The sequence below is a fragment of the Octopus bimaculoides genome, chromosome 16 (assembly GCF_046866305.1).
Source record: "Octopus bimaculoides isolate indiv1 chromosome 16, ASM4686630v1, whole genome shotgun sequence".
Lineage (NCBI taxonomy): Eukaryota > Metazoa > Mollusca > Cephalopoda > Octopoda > Octopodidae > Octopus > Octopus bimaculoides.
In genome coordinates this window covers 28,090,591-28,106,851 of record NC_142943.1, presented here as the reverse complement: position 1 = coordinate 28,106,851, position 16,261 = coordinate 28,090,591, and the positions used below count along the sequence as shown (strand labels likewise).

Genomic DNA, 16,261 nt, shown 5'->3' with positions numbered 1-16,261 from the left:
CAATATATGAGTATATGCATATATATGTACATGTATGTATATACGTTCATCTACATGTACATATAGATACATAACTGGGTACATGACGTGGCAAAGGAACAAGGACAAAATGGTAAACAAGGTGCAACAAACAAGCAGGCCACATAGAAACATCCCCTTCATCAGCTGCCACCATTAAAACTCCGGCGTTTCGAAGAATTAAGGCAGTACGTATCGTTAAAACTTTATATATATATATATATATATATATATATATAATACAAAGAATATATATACATGTATACACACATATATGTACATACTTACATCTACATGTGTATATACATGCATATCAGGGTACAGGACGTTAGAACAATAAACTACAGACAACGGAACGAACATATAGGAAAACGGAAAGCCACTTGGAATATCCCTTCATCAGCTGTCTCTATTCTATCTAGACGTTTCGAAGATAAGACAGAACGTACTCTAGAATAGTCTCTTCCTGAGTAGTGGATCAACCCACTACACAGAGGATTCCAAGGTGGCAAACACAAACCAAGACAGGAAGAAATGGACAGTGAAAACAACATTCAAAAGCCGTACGGCCAAACGCAAATCTAAGGTAGAACGCTAGTAGTTCGTCTTGCCTTCACAGCGGCTGGAGTGAAAAGAAAGTTGACCACAGGTCACACGAGAGCAGAGAGGATGGTGGAGGGAGGAAGTGGAACAAGGAGGAAGGGACAGAAGGGTATAGCAGTGAAGTAGAGGCCAGGACAGAGGTATAGATAGAAAGATGGAGGAAGACAGATAAATAGATAGAAAGATAGATAGATAGATAGAGAGATAGATAGATAGATAGATAGAAAGATAGTCACGTCAGAATAATAGTAGTCTTACTTGCAAAAAAGGACGTGTGCGTTCAATAATGTAATAATATATATATATATATATATATATATATATATATATATATATATATATATATATATATATATATATATATAGAGAGAGAGAGAGAGAGAGAGAGAGAAAACTTCTTTACAAGTACATATGTTTTAAAACATTTTATTGGGGCTATATGAACTGTTTTGTTAATGTCCTCCTGAGTCTGAGACGAAACCCAAACCTCTGTGTCCGCATTGCTCTTATTTTCGACTTGCAGCTTCCATCGATTATTGATCCTTCCAGTTGTGAGTACCTCAACCGGAAAGTCCTTTCTTTTCCGCCGCCTTTGATATGTCACGTGACATTGATACAACCTTACTTTAATCAATGTGTGAAAGAAACTTTATCTAGGAGTATTGTACGTGTGTGTGTGTGTGTGTATGTACAAGTGTGTATGTGTGAGTGTGTGTGTGTGAGCGTGTGTCTATGTGTGTGTGTGTGCATTTGTAGGTGTATTTGCGAGCGTATGTGTGTGTGTGTGAGCGTGTGTATATGTGTGTGTATGTGTGTGTGGATGTATGTGTGAGCGTGTGTGTGTGTGTATGTGTGTGTGTATATGTGTAGGTGTATTTGCGAGCGTATGTGTGTGTGAGTGTGTATGTGTGTGGATGTACGCGTGAGCGTGTGTATGCGTGTGAGCGTGTGTATATGTGTGTGTGTATACATATGCACATATGCTTATGTACACACACACACACACACACGCGCACATATATATAATATGCATTTACGTAAAGTATGTTGTATATGTCTGAACTATTTGTGACTTGGTGTGAATGTACGTATAACTGATTGCGTGTACATGTGTGTGCATGAGAGAAAGAAATAAAGAAAGAAAGAGAGAGAGAGAGAGAGAGAGAGAGAGAAGAGAGAGAGAGAGAGAGAGAGAGAGAGAGAGAGAGAGAGAGAAAGAGTGAGAGCCTGTATGAATCATGCATGTGCTAGAACCACCGCTCAGCCTACCTAGAAAGGTATATGAAGAGGTTTTGCTCACGTAATCACGATTTGGCTTGGTGCCAAAGACATCCTATCTTGAATATTTCCTTGTGAATGATAAACTAATGTCGAGATTTTGCTGGAATCTCAACATGGCGGAAATGGCAGAAATAAGTGAGAGTAAACTAAGTGAAAAAAATCTGAGTCGTTGGAGAATATTTACAAAATGTCAGGCAATTTATTCGGAAGAATAAAGACTCGCAAAATTAAAAATGGTACCAGGTGACTACAGACTATTTTATCTGGTAGATTCACTGATCTACTACAAGATAGCATAAAAGACTCACGGGCCTGTTAGACGCAATCCAATGTCAGGAAAAGGAAAAAAAAATGTTTAGTGCATTAAAGGACACGAGAGACTCAATTGCTCGGTTAGGAGCCGGGGTAATGTTTTGAGATTAAAAAAAAGAAATTGCGTCTTATTTGCTATCAAATACAGTAATAACAGAACAGATGAAAAACACTAGCGTAGCACCAGGGGCGGCCCTTCCGTTTGCTGCCCCCAGACCCCATAAAAAACACATATTGTCTACAGCAGACCCAAAAGTACCGCCCCTACCGCCCCTACCGCCCCACCCCCTAGCCACGCTAGTGATTCAGAAGCCAACTTTTGATAAATATTTGAGCTGTGTGTAGTACCAGCTTAAGGGATAGGCTTTCTAGGTAGTTTCCCGGGGTCCTCACAGCCTTAGGAACCCAGTTCTGATCTATGTATTCTGTTGTGGATTTTGCTATTAATGATTAAATACTATAAAGTCCAGTTCGCTGATTTGTCCCAGGGCCTCTGTGCTTCTAAGGCGGTCCTAGCTGTCTTCATTACTGTTTCTTTTCTGTTTATACCATAATCTTTGATTCTTTCAATCGTCTTGTTCTATGATGATTAAGAAAAAAACAAACAAACTAACCCTTACTTTATATATCAATTGAAACCTGAACATAATTCTCGGTCACACGAAACTTAATCAAAGTTCTTAGATTGGCATGTCTTTTATTCTCTGAATTCTTTCTCCGTAAATTTGTTGCCGGACCTCTCTCAGTTTCTTTCTTTCTTTCTTTCTTTCTTTCTTTCTTTCTTTCTTTCTTTCTTTCTTTCTTTCTTTCCACTCAACATTTATTCATCTTCAGGTTTCAAGGTTTTATCTAACTCAGGTATGTGTGTGTGTGTGTGAGAGAGAGAGAGAGAAAGAGAAATAGATAAAGACAGATAGAAACAGAGAAAGGAGGGGAGTGTGTGAGAGTGAAAATCGAGAAAGAATGAAGTACCCATTAAGTACTCGGTTCAATATAATCAAACGTTCCCTGCCTCAGATTTGATTTTTCCTGACAATATCAGAAATCAATTTATACCGCGCAATCTTGCAATGTGTGTATTGTTTGGGGCCGTTGTAAGACTGCGGCCGATAACTTCAGATGTTTTCAGACTAATCTTACTTTCAGAAAGACCATTTTCGATATTAGATGCTTTCAGTCATTGACGATTAAAGAAATTTGTCACGGATAGAGTACACGTAGCGAAGTGGAAAAATTGTAAGAGCACCGGACGATATTACAGCGTTCTGTGTCCATAGCTGCAGACGTGGCTGTGTAGTTAAGACGCTCGCTTCGCAACCACGTAGCTTCAGGTTCAGTCCCATTGCGCGGTACCTTGGGCAAATATCTTTTACTATAGTCCCGGGGTCGATCAATGTCTTGTGTGAAGTGAATGAATTTGGTTGACGGGAACTATGTCGGTTAGCCCGTCGTGTATGTGTATGTTGTTGTGTGCGTCTTTGTGATGTATTCATTTCACTCACGTCATTTGACAACCGATGTTGGTTTGATTACTTAGCGTGGACGTAATCAAACGATAGAATAAGTACCAGGGTCCGATTTATCCAACTAAACCCTTCAATGCGATGTCCTAACAAGTAAAAGATAAACGATAAAGGAGGTTAAAGACATTCAGTACTCATTCTGGATTTCGATGTTCTGAGTTCGAACACGCCTGAGATCAACGTTAATATCCTCCTTCTAAGGTAGGTACCAGCCAAGAGCAGTGGACAGGTGGTTTCATTTAAGCATTGGATAGGATACTTTGTGGTATTTAGTCCTCTCTTTACGTCCTAAGTTCAAATCCCACCGTGATGCACATGATTGGTACACTCAATCCGTCGCTCATGTGACCACCACCACGTAGTTCTGGAATATCTTAAGTGGAGTCCACTGTGCAAGTATTCAAATTGGGTCTCCAGTTTGAAGATATCTTCCTCTCTCCATACCATCGGTTTCAGAGGTCCTATAAATGGTTGCAACCATCACCCTACCTCCACATTTTTTGGTTAAGTGAAATAAAAAGAGTCATCGTTGGAATACCATTGCTGAAATCTTAAAATGGCAGACCAGCAAGCGATAGATGTCAAAAAGTCACACAAATCAACCAAGCCAATCTTGAAAATTACTTTAGAATTGAAGGCATATAAAGCCAATGAATAGTCGAAGACTTACCTCTGAAAATCCATTCTGTTCTGATTGATTATTTGATCTGCGCACACTCCAAGAATTTCTGCCGAATCCCAAAAGGTCATCAATAGGAACCATGCCAAAGTGTTGGTTGAACAACCTATTGAACGGTGGAAAGTCTGACCAAGGATTATTCCACATGTTGTAAAAAGGGAAGCTGCTGCTGTAGAAGGGCTTGAATATCGGTATATTTCTTTGGGTGGACATGTTTCTTTCCATCTTCTTATCGTTCTGGCTTTGTAGCTTTTTTTGTTTGTTTTCTTTTCTCCCCTTTCTTTAGTTCTTTCTCGCGTGCGTTCCTCTTCTGCCTCTCTTTACTTTCCTTGATTTCGCGAAGCTCTTACTTTTGAATAAGATTAATTAATCCTAATCCTTAAATTGAAATATTAACTTGAGAATCTTAAGCTAATTATTGAGTAAACGATTACTGATTGGATGGACAAAGGTGTGCATGAAGTGATTCTCGGCACCCTGGCTGCTTCCTATTTATACAAGAATGGACAAAAATGCGCCAGTGTGTATCTAGAAGTGTGTGATTACACCCGAATTCACACACACACACACACACACACACACACACATACACGGACAAACATACATATGCATATATATGTGTGTGCGTGTGTATATGCATATATGTATATGTATATATATCTATATATATATATACATATACATACATACATACATACATAGATACATACATATATTTATATTTATATACGTGTATGCATACGCATACACACATAGATGCATATATAAATACACACACACACACACACATATATATATTGTAATTTATTTATACATATGTATCTATGAATTAGAATATGTATCTCTCTCTCTCTCTCTCTCTATATATATATATATATATGTGTATATGTATATACATATATATATATGTGTGTATATATATGTGTGTGTGTACGTGTGTGCGTATACTAATACGCACACATATACATTCACTGGCAGCCACAAACATGTACACATGCAAAAGCTACTTTCTTTCTTTCTTTCTTTCTTTCTCTTTCCCCCTCTCTCTCTTTCTTTCTCTCTCCCTTTCTGTCTCTTTCTTTGCCTTTCTCTCATAAACACACTCCAACCTAGTGCTTTTGTTTCGGACGTGAAACATCCACCTTACATCTACATCTACATATGCACACAAATTCTCATACACAGATGTGCGCAATCGCATTTACATAAACGTGCACGCACGCACACACACACACACACACACACACCCACATGCATACACACTCACAAACACACGCACACGCTCGCAAACGCGCGCGCACACACACACGCATACACGCACACAAACACACACACACACACACACACACACACACATAATTGAAGCGCCGTTGTGCTGAGTAAAGTGAACTCGGTTTCGGAATTCTGCAGCCGGCCGCTACCTTTAATTTCTACCTAGCGTTGCTGTGCCAGACACCAAACATCTATTTTACACTGAACCTAGCCGGGTCATCAAAGTTTAATGACGTACAGCACAGTTAATTAGCTAGCACATTTAGGGTGATGCTTGATGCCAACGGACATGAATCACAAGTCTGCTTAAAAGCAACTTATCACCAGAGAATTAGCTGACCTGACCTGACATGGTCTGAGAAGATCAGAGTAAAAAAGCAGACCGGATCAAACATGACTAAAAGAAACTGGCACTGCGTCGGTTACGACGACGAGCGATCCATTTGCTCCGTTCAACAGGACAGCCTACTCGTGAAATTAACGTGTAAGTGGCTGAGTACTCCACAGGCATGTCTACCCTTAACGTAGTGCTCTGGGAGATTTAGAGTGACACAGAATGCCAGCTGAGAAGATTGGAGAAACATGAAAATAAATTTACTTGCTCGAGGACACAATGCGCCGCTGGATACCGAGCTCACGACCTTACAATGTTGAGCCGAATGCTCTTGGCCACACGCCTTCCCTACAGAGAGCAACTAGAACAAAGCAGAGCATAATTGCAGGGCGATGGTGGTGATAAATACTAGAACAATCATAGTAGACAGACATAATTTTAATGTGACATTTATTATTTTCTACTCTAGGCACAAGGCCGAAATTTTGGAGGAAGAGGCCAGTCGATTAGATCAAGCTCAGTACGCAACTGGTACTTAATTTATCGACCTCGAAAGGATGAAAGGTAAAGTCGACCTCGGCGGAATTTGAACTCAGAGCGTAAAGACAGACGAAATACCACTAAGCATTTCGCCCGGCGTGCAAACGTTTCTGCCAGCTCGCCGCCTTTAAATATTCGTTTTTACTCTAGGTTTGTATAGTTTGTATAGCTTGCGCTGTACTATCCTGGAATCACTCAGGGTCACAATAAACATAGCTGCTCTTTGAGAAAAAAAAATGAGACAGAACAGGGAAAAAAATATGAAACGATAAAAGAAAGTTTGAAGAAGGAAAATAAATTTTCCGTCATTTTTGTTTATTAGGATGGAAATGGACAATAGTTGGTGGTGGCCAATCCGATGGGAAAATTTAAAGATTGTAAAACTGTATGACTAATCCAGAGAGGGTGGTGTTCTCCAGTTCAGTAGTAGAAACCTATCGAAATGCTCTCATTTTGTGAAAATCTCCGATCTCGAGCTTAGTAGGTTGGTGGACGTGGGCTTAGATTTAAAAAGTATATAAGTTCTTTTAACAAAACAAAACCTGCACGCCCTCGATCTCTTAATATATGGCGTAGATCTTTCAAGGATGCTCCATTTGAGGGTGTGTAAGATATTTCTTAAACATTCAGTTGTTGGCATTTCAATTCAGAGCTTTATAACATCACATCCATGAGTACAGCATGAGTACAGCTGTCCACAATTTACAGAATTCTCGACCGGAATTATGCTTAGGGGTAAAATGTACAAGATCTATATCTCAGCCGGTTGTGTATGGAGGGAATATCAAAATCTTGGGAAAGGAACATGTGATGTTACTCATGGCCATTTTTCAAGAAGGGGACAATAATGGGATCACGAAATGCAAAATACATATATCACGGTACACGCAATGATTTTTCTTTAAATCATGGAATCAGTAATCAAAGAATTATTTGCTTAAGACTTGACTCAGGCTTAAACTTCACATTAAGTTTGAATGAAACAAAGGTCATTTCGAAAATTGAACTGCTTTTAGACGTTCTGCACCGCATGTTTGAGAATATTATTTATGAGGAATTGTTTGGATATTGAATAGCTTCTGAATTTAACATTGAATCACTTTCTGCAGCTTATGCCTTCGGTGTTGAACTCTATTAGTGTTGACAAATAGTTATGTGTTCCCTTATATTATGATGGTGCCTTGGTCATGAGCGGAGGAATCGCTGGTTTTCAAGCGAAATTGCTTGTCGCAGCCCCATTTGCAACTTGTGTCAGCTTCCACCAACTGAACCTAGCTGTGTGTAACTCCTTAACAAAAATGAAAAGGCTATCGGGGAATTTTTCGTCAGACAGCAGTAACTTTACCTGTTTATGGATCGATTCAGAGTGCATCAGTACAACAAGTACTTACAGGATGAAAAACGAAGACAACCAGCAGAGCTGAAAGTATTGTCCAATACACGATGGGTCTGTCAGGAGGTACCGTGCTATGCTGTTCATTATGAGCTTTCATATATTATGGACATTCTCTCTAATTTCAGTGAGTTTATCAAGTCATGGGAGGGCAAATTAAAGATAAATGTTTCTATTACGTTCGTCTATGAAAGTTTGTGCTCTCGTCTTCTCAAAACAAGTTTTAATACGAATCGAGTCTTTAGCAAAGATATTACAAATTTTCACTGCTGTGACTACAGAAACAGAACTGATATCCATTTGCATTAAACACCTTGATGTCAAACGAAACTAACGTTTTGTGGCCTCCAATTAAATAACACATCAGTGAAGTTATTAAGGTCAACCCGCTGATTCGAGAGCAACCTAAACTTCCACATTTGGAGGTCTCTATATGGCCAATTTTCACCGTGAGACCGTAATTCCTATATTGAACCAGGTTTGCTTAGAGCTCCAAAACTAATTTTCGGCATAAAATAGTGATATCATGATAAACCTCTCTTATCTTAATCCCTAAGTACCCCAGTTTCTGAATATTTTTTGTCTTAAATTCATAGCAGATACATTTCAACTGAACTTGGTCAACCTGATGTTAGAATTTGACTGTGCAAAGCGTCTCATCGGGTGGAAGTGACACATTTTGATCTCATTGACCGATTTACTTGAGTTTTTGGATCTCTCTATGGATTCCTCGTTTGAACTGACCGAACTGCTTCAAGAAGATGTAACACTGCCTGTAAGTACACGGCAGGCTATGAATGAATACTTTCTCAAGCTGTGGATGAACAAGTCTTATCTGAAACCGGACAATTTACGCCCAATTATTATGAATAGATGATGTACCGAAAACCTGAATCTTGAAGACGCCCTCCTTCGTTTTGCGACACAACACCGAAAAGAGAATTGCTTTCCTGTAGTTTGTATTTTCATAACTTATAAGTGACGGTGCCATCTTTCATGTAACTTTTTATTTATTTGTGACATTTCAATCACATTGAGAAATTGACTTTAAATTTCATTTATTAAATCAAAATTCAAATTATTATTCATATAAAATTTTTGTCTGTGCTGAGAGATTTTTAAAAGATTAAACCTGCCTGGACTACCACAAAACGATTGGGTCACCACTGCTCCAAAACATTAATCCTCTGAAATTCAATCCCTGATCACATTTTCCCTACAGATGTCAACACACAAATCTTCAAACTAGACATTAACAGTATCGATCTTACCAATCCATAAAGTCTTGCAAACGCCATGTCCACCTCCATCTCCCCGCTTCACTAAACTATAAAAAAAATAACCCAATAATCTAAAACTTAACCAATGAAAACAAAACTAACAATTTTACGAAATGTATGGTCAGTAATGCAACTCATTTTGTCACTGCTATGCATAACCCTCCAGTAATCAGAAAGAACTCACGGAGTTGCTGTATTTGCGAACGAATCTCTATTGAATTTCGCTTTCCGTGTTACTGATTTCGGATTTTCGTTTAACCTGTACCGACGTTATATTCAAAGAAGCTGTTGAAACGCAAACTTTCGTCTAAAGAGAAAAAGAAACGATTTGTACTTTAATTTGACTTTGTGATTCTTGCTTTGATCAAAATAGTTTAGACTTGTCAGCTTAAATAATTTCTGAGAGAGCAGAGCTGAAACCCAAATTAAAACTCGTGGTGCCTCAGGTTTTTGGTGCTTTCGTACGTTGGAATGGACGTACAAAAATTCTCGTAAACTGTTTGCCTTATTCTTCAGAAAAGTTTTCGATGTTACCTAGATTATTTGTTTAGTTTGAATTGCAAATTCTTTCACTTCTCAAAAGAAATCTGTCAAACACAGTTTTATTTGATATATTATTTAGATGCGGGAGCGTTAAAAATTCGATTTAATTGCTTACAGTATTTAGATCAGACCTGTTATGTTATGAGACCAAATGCTGTCCAGGTCAACTTTCTGTTTCATTTGCAGCAGGAGTATATTGAAATCTCATTAACGATTTCGTCTTTGGCACCTTTTCTTTATAGACATTAGCTATATATAGATGTTGTACCTGCTAGCTAGTCTCAGTAATTGTGAAAGTGCGTAAGCCAGCCTTCTGTTGAAATTTTCGCCATTCAATTTCAACTGTAGAATGTGACCACTTCAATCCATTCAACGAAGGCTAACATCATTACTGACACAACTAGTATGACCTGCTTCACTTGGTGTAAATGTCTTCTGTCTTCGACCGTCGCAACGACAACAACTTCGCTTTTTCTTTTTTATAAATGATAATAATATTTTGTATTTGGACTTCTTTTCTTCCATCTATGAACCAAACAAAAAATTGTTTGATTGGTATTGGTGTAAATTAAATATTCTAATTAATTTTTCTACGTGTGAATTGGTTTATAACAGATAATTAATTCAAAATCAAAAAACGTCAGCAACAAAAATAAATTAACAAAAGAATTATCTGAATTAAATTGATTTTATTCACAAAGAAACACACACATTTTATCTTATATAATTGCGATATATTAATAAATATGATCCGTTGAATTCTTGCTCACATTTCACTGATAAGTAGATGATTTTGGGGTGAATTCCATTAAAGTTAACTTTGTTCCTTTAGAAGGCACCAATTATCACTATATGAAAAGGCGATACATTGAGAAGATATCAAGCATATACGTGAACAATCAAAAACTGAGTGAGCTTTCTTGTAGACCTTGGTTACAAGGTTGTTAAATGTATTTCGCTTAAATGTAAAAGTTGAAAAAGCTGTCAAATCATTAATTTCTTTTTCTGTAACAGACAAAAAAAAAAAAAGAAAAAAAAAAAGAAGTAAAGTGAAAACACAAGAATTATAAGAAAATAAAGTAAATTATTGCTCTAGACTGATGAGGTAAAAGGTGAATGAATATAGTCGACCTGTTAATTATCGACATTACTATCTCCTTTTATCAGGATGGCAAGATTAATGTTATTCTGTTCATTTTGGACATCCTTAGCTTAGTGCGAAAGGAAGGATTGGGAATAATAACTGATGCGGGATTTGGCTGGTGAAATAGCATGTATGACGAAAGAAGTAGAAGGGGTATGTAGCTGATGATCTCGGAGGTAGAGAGGTTCTCGTATTACCAGCAAGATGTATTGGGGTATTTCTGAGCAGTTTGGCAATGAAGTGTGTTGAGATTTTTAATGGTAACCAGGATTAATATGAATCCATCTGCCAGATTTTGAATGTATTTGTGGATCATTTGCAAGGTTATTAAATATTAATTCACTACTAATCTATGAATCAAAACTCTAAGTAGCAGGAATCAAGCGATGAGGAAGAAAGAGATACTTATTAATTTCTTCATTTTTTTTGTGGCAAGAACTAGAGATCAATGAATTAAAAATGAGGAACAAAAAAACAGAAATAAAGAACACAATAAATAAACAATTAAAAAACGGTCTTACTGTCAACGAAATAATAAGAGTCGAGAACTCTTACACCACAACCGACGGAGTTAATCTTCTCCAGTGTATGTGACTGTCTGAAATCATTCCAAAGTTCTGAAATGGAATTAAAATAAAATACGAGGAGTGTTCATTTAAGATTTCCTCTGACCCACTTCCAGTTATTGCAGTTACATATAATCATGTCACATTGTAAATTGCAGCTTTCCACTAGTATTCGTTTGTCTTTTACAGCTGCGTAAAGCGATTGGAGAATTATGACACAACTGGTGATGGCTATGTAGAGAAGGAGTAAATAATTATGCCAAGTTTCGTTTATTTCAGTCTTTGGGAAGTGGGTTAGGGGAAATCTTTAATGAACACCCTTTGCTGTTTCCTATTTCTTTGGTGGATTTAATATCTTTCATGATTTCTTTAATGTTAATCAAGAAATCCTCATCTCTTTAATACAATCGACTTCCCTATTTATATAAGATGATTTTACATGAGAAATCATTACTTCTTTAATATATGTTGAGTTTTATTTACTATCAGTTATTTCTAGTATTCACACGAGGCCTCATTTATGAAGGGAGGGGACAGACGTTTATAAAGATTCCAGCTACTTTCGTAATGTACTTCAAACATTTCTTTATATGTATAACGGGAAAAAATGTAACGGGAAAGGCGTAACAGGCACGATGTAGCAAGTTGTTTGTAACACGTAGAGACGTGACAAGTTGGCGAAAGACTGTGCATTGCTTAGATAATATCTCTGGATGCACTGCAAAGAACTGCTGAAAGGTATTTCACACTTGCTGTAGATTTTACTTACGTGGTTATGCAACTGCAACGCATTGGAAGTAAACACAAAATTTAGTTAGATTTGATGGATAATCTATTACCATGGTAGTTGTTAATAGTGAACCACAACTGCGTGCAAGGAGGAGGATAAATGAGGCAAAGCTCGCGAGAAGGTGCCATAGTTAGCTGTTAGGAAGTTGCAGAGGAAAGAGAATATTTTTCTCTTGGAATCTCGTATTTATTGCAGTGCTGAAGTTAAGTGAGATCATTGACAATAGACCGGAATGGGTTAACATGATTAAACTCTGTCTCGTCTAAAATGGTGGCGAATTAATTAAAACGAATGAATTTTAAACACAAAATGCGAGAACAAGCGTGAAGACCGAGGTTTCGATTCTTGGTAAGGAGTCCGGTTTATATGTCTTACAAATACAATTAGTCCGCATTGGATTAAGAAAAAATGATTTTTCTTCTGAAACAGCTCGGAGAAGCGTGTAGAATAGATCGAAATTAATTTTAATATGTTGTCTGCAATGTTAAAACGGCGGACTGGCCGAATTGTTAGCACGCTGGACAAAATGCTTACTAGCATTTCGACCGTCATTACGTTCCGAGTTCGAATTCCGTCGAGGTCGACTTTGTCTTTCATCCTCTCGGGGTCGGTAAAACAGGTAACAGTTGAACACCGAGGCCGATGTAATCTGTTAACCCCACCCCTGAAATTGCTGGCTTTGTGCCAAACTTTGAAACCAATGCGTTGCATGTAATGTATAGCATAGAAAAAAACCCAGAGGATTCATTTTCATGATTTTTATTTAAAGAGGGTGTGGAGGGGAGAGAGAGCATGTAGATTGTGTTATTAGTTATGTCTATGTTAATTTCTTTTTTAAAACTTAATCAAACGAGAAGGATTAATAATTATGACAGATTGTAGGACTTTCGAGAAGAAAGTATGAGACGCCGGTTACCGTTAATGGCACGTGAGATTTCCTGGAAGTTTGTGGCTTCAGCGGATTTCTCGAGTTCTTGTGCTTGCTGGTGCATCAGCCGCAAACTATGTATGTGTATATGTGAGAGCTATGTGTGTGTGTGTGTGTGTGTGTGTGTGTTAGTGTGGATTAAGTCTTCGATGGTAAATCCCTTCTGTTGGCACCACTTAAGAAACAACGAAATTTTGGAAGGGAATTTGCAGTAAGAAGCAGCGTATCAACTTATTCTTCGAGAATAAGTTGATTCGAGAGATCTCTATTATCCTAGAAATAGCAACTGAATCCCCCTCAAATCCACAACCTTATAGAACTCAAAATGTTCACGTTAGATAATGTGCTCCTGGAATCCTTGCACAAAGAGGAAACTGACAGGATGGTCACGACTGGAATATACCATGACTATTTAGCCTGTTCATAATTTCATCATTCGTCTGCTCAAGCCTGAAGTTATAGAACAAGAACACGAACAACAACAAACACTGTAACCTCCCCTCCGCCACACACACACACCGCATTATAAATACTCAAGAGCGTCAGAATCTAGTCTGTACCTGAATCTAATATCAAATAAGGGATATTGATTGTTTTTATTTAGCAACAATAGAATAACTTTGTTTAAGCTGTTGTAGCTGTGCACTTTGAAAAGACATACAGACATGTAGTTACACGAAAGTTTTTTATCGAACACCATAACATTTCCATCATCAAATTCAATCTTTCCTTTTGTTTCCGTTCGTGTATGTGTGGTGTGTGCATATTCACTTTTCTCACTACAATGATGATGATAAAAAACAACAAAAACAACAACAACAATAATAATAAGTGCTGGAACGCAACAGACCGGACTTTGTGGTGGTGGACAAAGTGCACCACATATGCTATGTCGTTGACGTTGCATGCCCCTTTAACCCACAAATAGTCAAGAAGGAAGGTGAAAAGATAGACACAACCCTCTTAAGTACGAAGTAGCCTGACTATGGAAAATGAAGAAGGTGAAGATAGTGCCAATTATTATTGGGTCCTTGGCCTACAGAATAGACAACACATTAAAAGTGCAGAATTTGTGGATAAAATGGTGAAATCGTATAGCATATTACCAGACAATGTACTCCACTAGCCCAGAAAGAATATAAGAGACGTCATGACAATACAGCAAGGATTGTCCATTGGACACTTTGCAACAAGTATGGACTTGACAGAGCAAAAAAGTGGTACGAACATAAACGCGAAGGCATCATCGAAAATGATAATGTAATGATCTTATGGGATTTTATGGTTCAGTGCGACCATGAGATAGAGAATAGGAAACCGGACATAGTCTTAATTGAGAAAGAAAGCAAACTATGTTGGATCATAGATATAGCATGCCCAGCTGACAACAAGGTGTACGATAAGGAAAAAGGAGAAGTCGATAGATATGACAGGTTAGCTTGGGAGGTTAAGCAGTTGTGGTCGATGAAAAAGGTGGTAGTAGTACAAATAATTGTCGAAGCTCTGGGAACAGTGAGTAAAAATCTCGAGAAGTACATGGAACAAATAGGGGCTTCAATAAGGGTGGAGCACTTGCAGAAAACAGCACTTCTTGGAACCGCTCGAATACTCCGGAAGGTGCTCGAAAAATAAGGGATGTTACCTTAGTTCACTGGTAGTGAACAGCTGACACCGTAGTACATCTCCAGCGTCAGAAGCTGTGCAAGGATAAATAATAATAATAATAATAATAATAATAATAATAATAATAATAATAATAATAATGATGATGATAATGATGATGATGATGATAATAATAATATTTTAAAAGGATTGACGTAACTCTTCACAAAGGTAAACAGTCAAGACGAAGAGCGCGATGTGATTGCAATTGATATTTTAATGGTTGAACAATATTTCGACAGCTTACCTGTCTTTGTCAAGTTCAAAATAGGAAGTGATAAAAATTCAAAATCATAAAAATTTAAATTGAAAGTATGAACGAGAGCAAACTCTGGGACGTTGACTTGCAAACAAATAACGTGGTCCTTGGTGCCCCTGGGTTCTTTTCGGCATCCAGGTTAATAGATCAGACATAATTATTAAAAACATTTGACAAACTAAGTAAATATAAGGATCTGGAAATTGAAATACAACAGATGTGGCATGTTAAAGCGAGAACTGTTCCTGTTATTGTAGGTACTCTAGGTATGATAAAAAAGGGAGGTCAGAAGCATCTTCATAAGATCCCAGGAGAACCATGTCTCAGAGAAATCGAAAAGTTCGTGCTAACAGATACTGCCTCCATCCTTAGAAAAAGCTTATCAATTTAAATGTATGTGTTGTATTACATGAAGATATTTCGCTACTGCCCCTGCCACTTCCCTTCCCCAAGCATTCAGTCATACTGTAACATGTCTTATCCTTCACTCGCCCTAGGACGCTGGGTGTATCTCGGCAAGTGATTGCAACATGCAGATTAAAAGTAGAAAAAATAATGGTTTCAAATTTTTCCGCAAGGGCAGTATTTTGGGGGAAGGGTGAGTCGATTATACCGACCCCAGTGTTTAACAGGTACTTATTTTATCGACCTCGAAAGGATGAAAGGCAAAGTCGACCTCGATGGAATTTGAACTTGGAACGTAGCGACGGGCGAAATACTGCTAAGCATTTCGTCCAGCGCGCTAATGATTCTGCCAGCTTACCGCTTTAATAATAATAATAACAATAATAATAATAATAATAATAATAATAATAATAATAATAATAATAATAATAATAATAATAATAAAATGATACCAGGTGCATAATGAAACTGCCAAGATAAAAAAAAAAACGCACGAACAGTGTGTTAAGCAAAGAGAACAGTATAGTGATTCAATGCTACTTTGAAAGTGAAGCCGAAGTAAGGGGTTACAGAAAATGCATGTTAGCAGTTTGAGAAAGAGAAAAGAAAGATGTTCGCAGTAATAGAACAGAGACTAGTGGACCAAGCGAATGCTATTAGGAGGAAACGTGGATGACACAGTTGGAGGTAGAAGAGATAACAAGAGAAATAAAGAAGAGAAGTGAAATA

The 16,261-nt window shown here is 37.7% G+C and overlaps 2 protein-coding genes across 2 annotated transcripts in view; one reads left to right on the top strand and one right to left on the bottom strand.

Moving 5' to 3' along the window:
* The window catches only part of LOC106868906 (uncharacterized), a 72,452-nt gene that overhangs the window by 7,314 nt on the left and 48,877 nt on the right, over positions 1–16,261 (top strand). The window lies entirely within an intron of this gene.
* The window catches only part of LOC149132323 (uncharacterized), a 30,450-nt gene continuing 24,418 nt past the window's right edge, over positions 10,230–16,261 (bottom strand). Inside the window, exons 5-6 of the mRNA XM_089364274.1 lie at positions 11,444–11,539; positions 10,230–10,783 (exon numbers count right to left, since the gene is read on the bottom strand). Coding sequence (XP_089220400.1) covers positions 10,593–10,783; positions 11,444–11,539 — 287 coding nt within the window. The 3' untranslated portion in view covers positions 10,230–10,592. The remainder of the gene's footprint in view (positions 10,784–11,443; positions 11,540–16,261) is intronic.